General features: G+C 36.0%; 1 protein-coding gene across 3 annotated transcripts; it reads right to left on the bottom strand.

Moving 5' to 3' along the window:
* Positions 1–961: 961 nt before the first annotated feature.
* Positions 962–8,122, bottom strand: LOC110621294 (RNA pseudouridine synthase 3, mitochondrial). 3 transcript variants are annotated; one of them, XM_021765522.2, is made up of 10 exons: positions 7,866–8,122; positions 7,060–7,320; positions 6,907–6,972; positions 2,784–2,942; positions 2,574–2,621; positions 2,399–2,479; positions 2,080–2,196; positions 1,857–1,958; positions 1,613–1,759; positions 962–1,449 (listed from the first exon to the last, which is right to left on the bottom strand). In XM_021765522.2, exons 1-10 carry the CDS (start codon positions 7,950–7,952, stop codon positions 1,075–1,077), a joined length of 1,443 nt encoding a protein of 480 aa, XP_021621214.1. In that variant the 5' UTR covers positions 7,953–8,122; the 3' UTR covers positions 962–1,074. The 3 variants fall into 3 exon arrangements, with proteins under 3 accessions (XP_021621214.1, XP_043815099.1, XP_021621215.1); XM_043959164.1 differs by having other exon boundaries at positions 7,060–8,119; XM_021765523.2 differs by lacking the exons at positions 6,907–6,972; positions 7,060–7,320 and having other exon boundaries at positions 7,866–8,111.
* Positions 8,123–10,007: the final 1,885 nt, after the last annotated feature.

Raw genomic sequence — 10,007 nt, forward strand, 5'->3', positions numbered from 1 at the left:
CTCTTCTCAGAAAGAGACCGGAGGCTGGACGGTGGATGGTGGAAGCGCGGCTGAAAGTGGATGGAGCTGAGAGGTGGAAGCGCCGCTCAGAGGCGAGGCATTTTGAGGTGAGGGCGTTAGCGTTAGGGTTGAGCACAGAGATGAGAGATGGAGGAGCACAGAGATGAGAGATGGAGGAGCACAGAGATGAGAGATGGAGGAGCACAGAGATGAGAGATGGAGGAGCACTGGGTCTGGCGGCAGATACGGAGAGAGAAATTTGTTTTAGATTTAGGGCAGGGAAGGGAAAGGAAGGTAATTAGGGAATTAGGAAACTATTGAAACGACGTAGTATAGGTGATTTCGGTTCGGTTCGGTCTAATCGAAATTTTTACGTCTAAAATCGAACTGAACCGAAATCACCGATTTTTTAAAAATTTCAAACCGAACCGAACCGAAAAAAAATAAAACCGAACCAAATTTTTAAAATTAATCGGTTCGGTCGGTTATTTCGGTTTAAACCGAATACTGCTCACCCCTAATCACAGTACAGCTCTATTTTTCGACTACATCAATTATTATTTTAAAGGTAATAAATTATATAATTTTTATGTGTTTGTTGACTTTATTTTCCATTTATCTAGCTCTAGTTCTTCGTCACACCAAGAGAAGCTTAATGAAATTCGTTTGTCTTTTTTGTTTTCTTTAACAATAAATTTGTATAAATATTATTAAAGTATATGATTAATAATATATATGTTGCATGAAATTATATATTATTTCTATTAAAAGAAAGCTTTTTTTCTATTATGTTGAAATTTTAAGTTAACTATATTATAATGTTTTATTCATATGTTTTTAAATTTAATTGCCTGTAAGGATTTTAAATTTGATTGCCTGTGACAAATGCGAACCAAAATATTTATCAGAATATGGAAAAGTTCCATTTTCTTGGGATGGAAACTACTATCTGCTCAGGAACTTGAATTCACAAAACAAAATAAATAACAAATATTGATACACCTTCAAGAAGTCTAACACTGTATATGGGTCAAGCTCTACAAAACTTAGAAGAATAAGCAATGCCTGATATCCTTACACCAAATACGAGGACATGAGATTCCAGCTAATTTTCATGTGGCTTGGCATTGATGCCACAAACCGAAGAAGATCCGGCTTTGCATCAAGCGCTTGGCAGAGGTTTTCAGACTTTTGATTTAAGACATCAACAAACTTTGCAATGTTTGGAATTACAAGCTCCCTACAATGGAGGTGTAACAAGGGGACCTTTGACAGCACACTTCCCTTCTGAACATCTAGACCTTCTGGCCTACGCAACTTGTATGGTTTCCCAGAAAATGGCTCAATATCAACTTGAGGCATTTGCTTCCATCTCTGGTGCACAAACCAACCATACTTGTAGTCACCAACAATGGGAGTCCCAAGAGCTTCAGCACAGTGCACCCGCAGCTGTATAAAATAGTGAATAAACAAAACCAACATCAATCGATATCCATATACATGTCATAGAGCTTTTCTAAGGCAATCCAACATCAACCCCCTCACAGGTCACAACAACACCCCTCACCCAAAAGAAAAAATAAATTAAAAATTGAAATAGCTGTTCATATACCTGATGCTTTCGCCTAGTGAGTGGACGTAGCTCAATCCACGAGCATCCATTTATTTTAGGACCTAACACTCGGTATTCAGTTAAAGCCTCAAAACCCGAACACTGGGCCAGGACAACTCTGTCTGTCTTCCCATCATTAAGAAGCACCTATAATAACCAATAATTGAAACGAATCATTTGCCCTTGAAGATGTCGCAAGAGATGCCAATTATCATTTCCAAACACACATACACAGAGAAAGAACCTTTGTAAGTGGAGCCCGAATTAAGCCTTCCTTTTCCTTGGGAGTGCCTATAACCAATGCCCAATACCTTTGATACATTGCTTCACGTGCATCATTCCAAGCCTAAAATTTCACAAAATGTATTATTGTTATAAACCAACAGGCGGAAGCATTAAACCATCTCCTTAATGATTTTATGAGACACATACCCTTGTTTACATAACAAGACCAATAACTGAAGTACCTTACAACAGGAAATTGGATTATTTTGGTCATTAAATAACCACTGAAGAAGACCAATGCTTTCTCTTGTTCTCCCCAATAAAATGAGACCACTGCTCTCTGCGTCAAGGCGCTGCACCTGGTAAAATTATTTTCATGATAAAAACTATATCCTCATTTTGGAGATTTCCAAGAGCAGGAAAACGCTAATTCAAAAAATAAATAAATAGAACAGATAGAGAAGTCCAAAATAGCAAGTTTCCCGTTTGGCTAACAACTACTTTGAAAATGAACCTGACCTCTCTATGATTATGAATCACCTGATGAGGAGAGCAACTTACCAATTTAGGGCCTTCATCATTATCATAAGACAAAGCTGCAGCCGCTAATGCATCCATGCTATTGTGAACTGGCAGATTCCCCTAATAAATTTATGACACAAAATAAATCATCAGGCAACAAATTTGTAAAGACAAAGATCAATAAGAAAAAAATCATGCGGCTAAATATTCTAACCTTGACGGGTAGTTTTGGGGGTTTGTTTAGGACAATTAGAGCTGAATCCTACAATTTGAAAAACAAATTGTTAAAATTTATTAACATAAGGCAAAAAAGACTTCAAGCGCATACTTTGGCACATGACATCAACCAAGCTAAAACTCGCATATGCACAATATGCAGAAATCTCAGTTTAGAAAAGGGAAATGTAAGTCAAATTCAACGTGCCTTGTACTGGACAAGCCTTTGTAAATATTCAATCTCATCAGCATTTGGACATAAAGTTCCACTTGGTATAACACCAAACCTCTTTGAAATGCTAGTCTCGGCTACTGATACAGGTATATGAATTCTTGCTCCTTCCTCCATAACATCACTAGGTTTAATCTGTATGCGAGCTATGTTATAAAATATTAAACCCACATAGAATCACACAAGTTTACAGAGAAATGAAAAGCAAAAAGAGAGAGAGAAGCATAGTAGACTATAAATACAAGCATACCTGATACGGATCCAATAGGGCAAATTTCTAACAATGGTGTGGAGCAAACTTATGTCATTCAAATGGATCTAAAAGGAGTTCAAAATCATATTCATATGATCCATATATATTTGGGGCGTGCTTCAACTCATATGGAGCAGATTTGGTACAACATTTGCAATCATAGGCTTAGGGAGCCTAATCAAACCTATGGGCTAAAACTAAACAAAGGGAAGCCTAAAGTGAAGATCAAGAAAAGCTTTTGTGAATATTCAGCTTTATTATGATGGGCTTGCTATGTTGTATTATTTAAATACTTGTTTTATTTTAGTTTTATTTGGGTTTGTATTCTGGCCATATTTTATCTTTTAAGTTTTAAAGTGTCCGGCCATGTTTTGGGTTTATGTGTTAATACTTATGTGTTATTTTAGTGTGTGATTGGGCTTGGGCCTTATGTGTTTAAATTAGGCCTAAGAAGAGTGTCTTAGGGTTTTATTTGTTTTCTCCTTACTATATAAGGATAAGAAACACTTGTAAGAGGCAACTTTTAATTAAAATTATCAGAATTTTTTTCATGCCTTTGGCGTGTATTGCTTTGAGTGAGAGTGAGGATTTGCTTTCATCAATTGCACCAAGAATCTTGGCTAACTTATCAACCATTCGTTGTGGCGTTTGTCAGATTCTCATCTAAATCCTTCGATCATTGGTGTTTCAACTTCTCTAAGTGTGGGGTGCCATAGGAGGTAGGTTTATCAAATCTTTGAATTCCTTATCTACTGTGCGTGTGGGTTTGAGGCTTGTGCCATAGGGTTCCGCGTCAGTTGGTATCAGAGCCAAAGTGAGGTAAATTCTTATTTATCTTAGGATCTAGGGTTTTTTGAGTTTTCCTTTTCTTCCTTATTGTTTTCAGTGAAAGCTTGTGTGTACATGGCTGCACCTTCTTGATTATTAATCATCACGAAAAAAAAATCGAAATCCTTAAAAAAAAAGTCAAAAATCAAAAATCGTCTTTGCCTTATTTATCTTGATCTGACCAAAATTGTGATATGCTTCCTTTTTCGTCCATATTGCCTTACCTTATCTCAATTGATTGCTGTTATTTATGGGAATCAATTTTAAATTTTAAATTTTGAATTGGGTTGAATCCAGATTAGGAGATAAAAAAAATTTTGCCTATTTCCTAACGTGCACATTTAAGGCAATTGCATCTAAATTGATTTGATGTCAAATCCTTCTTTTAACACCAGAATTTTCGTCCATGTTTCTGAACCGAGTGAAATTTAAAATTTTTTTTTCTAATTCTATTTGTAGGGTCTTGATACTTGCCTTTTTGAGTAAATTTAAATAGATCCATATTTAATTTACTTTGAAGTGAATTAAATTCAATCTTTTGTCCAGATTCGTTTTTATTTGAATTCTAAGTTTTCTTTTTGGTTTAAACTTGCTTTTACTTCCTTGACATTGCTAGAGTATTGTTTGTTTGTGTCTATAATCTAGGTGATATTTTTCAAATAGCACAAAACCTAGTCCTTGTGTTACTTTCCAAATTGTCAGTGTCTTCTTTCTAGTTTTGCACGTTTTCTTCTTTCTTTAGGTTTTCTTCTTTGTTTCATTAAACGCACCTTATAGTTGGTTGGTTGACCTTAGTTTCTGAAGTGCAATTGAACAATCAGCAAAAAAGTGGTAAGAGTGCAAACACTTGAGTGCTTTTATTTCTGACACCATATTTGCTAGTTCTCTTTGTTCTTCATTGATTTAAGGCAGGATGAGTAAATATAAAAATGTAGTGGATAGTGATGATGAAAGTGAATGGGACATGGCTAGTGATTATAAACTCTTCAAAAAGTCAGTTAGTAGTGAGTTTAGAATGATTTATAAAACTCTTGAGAGATTGACTGAAACTATGGAGATTTTAAATGTCTCACAAGCTTCCACTTCTATAAGAATACCTCAAAGAACTCTTAATTGCAATAAGGACTGTGATGATTCGGATGTGTTTGTTGATTATGTGTTGCTTGCTAAACATGGTGAGATGCTTGTTGCTAGGCGTGCTCTGAATATGCAGGTTAAGGAAAAAAGTCTAGAACAACGGAAAAACATATTTCACACTAGGTGTTTGGTTAATGGAAAAGTGTGTAGTCTCATTATTGATGGAGGTAGTTGCACAAATGTGGCTAGTGTGTATATGGTGGAGAAATTGGGCTTGACTTCTATTAAACACCCTAAGCCATACAGATTGCAATGGTTGAACAATTCTGGTGAGGTTACGGTTACACGCCAGGTGGTTATACCATTTTCTATTGGTAGGTACAAGGATGAGATCTTGTGTGATGTGGTACCTATGCAGGCAAGCCATATGTTGTTAGGTAGACCGTGGCAATATGATAGAAAAGTGCAACATGATGGGCTCAATAACAAGTACTTCTTCATTCATGAAGGACAGAAAGTTATACTCGCTCCTTTATCACCTCAAGAGGTATATGCTGATCGAATAAAAATACTGGAGAGGGCGAGGGAGGCTTCGGCCTTGGCTACAAAGGGGAGTGAGAGCTTGAGTTCTGAGGAAAAAATGAGAGAAAAGAGTGAGTTTGAGGGTAAAGAGGCTGGAAAAGAATCAAGACTAGTTCAAGGAGGGAAGATGGAGAAAGAAAATGAGAAAGAAGAAGCTAAATTTCCAATCTCAACTTCCATAGAGATTGAAATTGAAGAGGAAGTTGTAATGCATGAATCTAATGTTGTTGTTGAAAATTCCATCAATGAGCTTATAGAAGAGGTTGTGAATGATGGTGGACATGGGGAGCACATGATTGATGAGGTGGAAGAGGTGAATGAGACTGTTTTGGAAGTTATAGAGGAGAATTGGTCACATCCACAGGATCTTTCTATGGCCAATATTTTTATGCCTAGTTCATTTGTTTTTGATGTGCAGGTTGATGAAAACATCCATGATGAAAGTTTTATGCTATTTCCATCTATTCAAGATGGGATCTTTGAAGATGCATGGGTTCCTAAAGCTTCCCTTCTTGACATAAATATCAACAAGATTCGAGAACGAATCTTTTCTAAAGAAAGAGGGAATGATACGGATCCAATAGGGCAAATTTCTAACAATGGTGTGGAGCAAACTTATGTCATTCAAATGGATCTAAAAGGAGTTCAAAATCATATTCATATGATCCATATATATTTGGAGCGTGCTTCAACTCATATGGAGCAGATTTGGCACAACACTTGCAATCATAGGCTTAGGGAGCCTAATCAAACCTATGGGCTAAAACTACACAAAGGGAAGGCTAAAGTGAAGAAGGCTTTTGTGAAGATTCAGCTTTATTATGATGGGCTTGCTATGTTGTATTATTTAAATACTTGTTTTATTTTAGTTTTGTTTGGGCTTGTATTCGGCCATATTTTATCTTTTAAGTTTTAAAGTGTTGGGCCATGTTTTGGGCATATGTGTTAATACTTATGTGTTATTTTAGTGTGTGATTGGGCTTGGGCCTTATGTGTTTAAGTCAGACCTAAGAAGAGTGTTTTAGGATTTTATTTGTTTTCTCCTTACTATATAAGAATAAGAAACACTTATAAGAGGTAGCTTTTAATCAAAATTATTTTCATGCCTTTGGCGTGTATTGCTTTGAGTGAGAGTGAGAGTGAGGATTTGCTTTTATCAATTGCACCAAGAATCTTGGCTAACTTATCAACCATTCGTTGTGGCGTTTGTCAGATTCTCATCTAAATCCTTCAATCATTGGTGTTTCAGCTTCTCTAAGTGTGGGGTGCCATAGGAGGTATGTTTATCAAATCTTTGAATTCCGTATCTACTTGTGCGTGTGGGTTTGAGGCTTGTGCCATAGGGTTCCGCGTCAGTACCTTTCTAATAGATGTTGGTCCTCCCTGTTTGATGGAGTTACTACAACTCGGCAACTGCATATGGACCTGGTAGGAAAAGGGGTAGAATTAGACAAATGAGGATTTTTAACCCATGGATAAAGAGAGAAGATTAGGGGTAAGAAATATACTTACAAGGCCCTTGTTAAAATGTGATTGGATTGTAGAGTCGGGGATTTCATTGAAGTAATATTTGAGCCAACTAATAGCGGTGACATGAAATGCCACCATATTCTTTCGAGGCAAAGGGAGGCGAGGAAATGGGGGCAAGGATAGGAGCTGGCGTGGCTTGGGACTGTCTTTTGGAGAGCCCAAATGGGCAACATTGTTGGAGACTCTGACAACTGGTTTCGCATAGGCAGGTGGTGGAGGAACTATTCTTGAGTAGCTCCTAACCTTAGATAACATCTGATTGCAATGAATGTTCTTCCACATTGTTGGGGCATGGTAAAGAATACAAAATAAAAAGAAACAATGGGAGAAATGCCTAAGAACAAAGAGAAGAAATGAGAATGTCAACAATACCATTTGCTAAATAGGTTAACAGGCTAATCCGTTAATCCTTATGATCTGGCTTGGGACCAACATATATAGTAAAACTAATAATTAAAAAAATATATATATCAAAAAGGATGTTGATAATTAAGTCGATAAAGTATCTCCTTCGAACATTATCAACTCCTTATCTAGTGAAACCATTTTCAGTTAAGCATCCGGTGTTCAAACCACCCAAAACCTTACTGATGAATGATGAATATCTATAGCTAAAGTTGCCAAGAGAAATCATACTAGTCCTAACACACTAGATAACAAAAATGAAAGAGTAGAATGTAACAGGGGAAATTAGTGCAAGCAGTACACTAGGCGTGGATCCAATTCATTGAAAAGACAAATAACTCATAGAGACAAATAGACAAACATATGGTGTTCAGAAAAAATACCCAAGCAATTGTATCCAAGGAACCCACTTTGATGAAGTTGACAGGAGAAGTATACTTGTTTGGTTCTTTCCTTTTCTTTTTCCTCATTGACTAAATGGTTTTATTTCTGGAAAGCCATTGCATAATCTTACACAGTTTGGATTCTCTGATACGATATCATCGTTAGCGTCGGCCTTCAGAAAATATCTCCCTACTATTTTCTGAGCTTTTAAAAAGTTAATGATTTTGTCCCCATGGTTTTTAAGCCTATTTAAATGGTATTCTACTATTTTAAAATCTATTTTTTTATATATTTAAAAATTATTATTTAATTTTTATAATATAAAAAAATTATTAATAACCTCTCCATTTTTAAAAATTATATTAATTTTTTAAATTTTAAAAAATATATTAATTAATAAGACAAATTGATTTAATTTAAATGCAATATTTATGTTCGCTACCATTCAAATGGTATACTATTCTTTCCTACCATATTTTTATTCTGATTTATTATCGTGAAAACTGAAAATGATCGCACTGAATAATTTCTTTCAATTTTAAATTTGAATCCCATCATGATGTTATTATTTATTTGTCTCTTCTAATCTATAACTAGAAAACTGAGGAACCCGGATAGTTGATATGAATAGGCATTAGAGAGAAAACATGTCAAAATGTCCTCTAGTATAAGACACAATCATCATCAAGATAATTAAGATGCGTCATTTTGATATTATTTATTTGTTCTCTATTTTCTCTAACCTAATTATCTACTGTAGCACTTTTTGCAGGCCAACCGTATTAGAAGAGGAATAGTGTAGGATTTTTATTTCAATTATGCATCTGGTGGAGGCTAAATTATAACTTTAATGATGACAAACAGAGCATCTCTGTCATTATATTATCATTTATGAATGCGTCACAACACAAATAATTCACATCAAGATGGACTTGTCACTAGTAACCCTCTACAAATTTCAATAGTGCCTGGCCTACGACGGGTGCTCCTCAAAGACTTAGCAATGATCCCATTGTGCTTTACAAACTTCTTTTAGTAACCCATGAGCCCCAAAAAGCTTCTCAATACCTTCACATTCTTAGGTGCTAACCAAGAGCTCACAGACTTAAACTTAGTTGGGTCAGTAGACACCTCTTTTGCTGTTATGATATGCCCTAAATAGTCAATAGAAGATTGACCAAAAAAGCATTTAGATAGTTTGCATACAATTTTGGTCTGCTAGAACTTGAAAGACTTGTTCAAATGCCTCAAAGGCTCCTCCCAAAATCTAGTGTAAATGAGGATGTCATAAAAAAATACCGAGACAAATTTCCTCAAATAAGGTTGGAAGATGTGATTCATGAGGGCTTGGAAGGTGGTCGGGACATTTGTAAGTCCAAAAGGCATAACCTTGAATTAAAAGTGCCCATGACGTGTTCTAAATGCTGATTTAGAAATGTCCTCAGGATCCATCCGAAGTTAGTGATAACCAGCCCACAGGTCTATCTTGGAGAAGAATTTTGCCCTATGTAACTCATCTAAAAGATCATCAATGATGGGGATAGGAAACTTGTTCTTCACAGTCTCATCATTAAGCTTTCTATAGTCCACACAAAACCTCTAAGAGCCATCCTTTTTCTTTACTAGCAACACATGAGAGGCAAATGGACTCTTACTTGGTTGAATAATGGAGGTTGCTAACATTTCATTCACCAACTTTTCAATCTCATCCTTTTGATAGTGAGAGTACCTATAAGGCATTATGTTCACAGGCTAAGAAATTGGATTGTAGTGGTATGACATGGTATGAGATCTAAAGGGTGGCAACTCTTTGATTCCTCAAATGTGCTGCCAAACTTATCTAAGAGGATTTGTAAGGATGGGAGGTCAGTTACACCAATTTTAAAAGTGTCACAGTTCACAGGGGGTTGGATTGGTTGTTCCTCAAATTGAATCTGCACACAGAAGATAGGACTGGTAAAGTCAGCCTCCTTTATGCATTAGTAGAGACAAATTGCTGCAAGCTAGCAATGCAGGTGGAGGATTAATATCAGTTAACCCTTGCAAAGTCACATATTTCCCATCCTTTTGAAGAGTAATTGTAGCTCCCTCAAAGTCAAAAAGGATATATTAAAACTCTTCATCAAATCTACCTCTAATAT

This window comes from Manihot esculenta, chromosome 8 (assembly GCF_001659605.2).
Source record: "Manihot esculenta cultivar AM560-2 chromosome 8, M.esculenta_v8, whole genome shotgun sequence".
In the NCBI taxonomy this organism is placed as follows: Eukaryota; Viridiplantae; Streptophyta; class Magnoliopsida; order Malpighiales; family Euphorbiaceae; genus Manihot; species Manihot esculenta.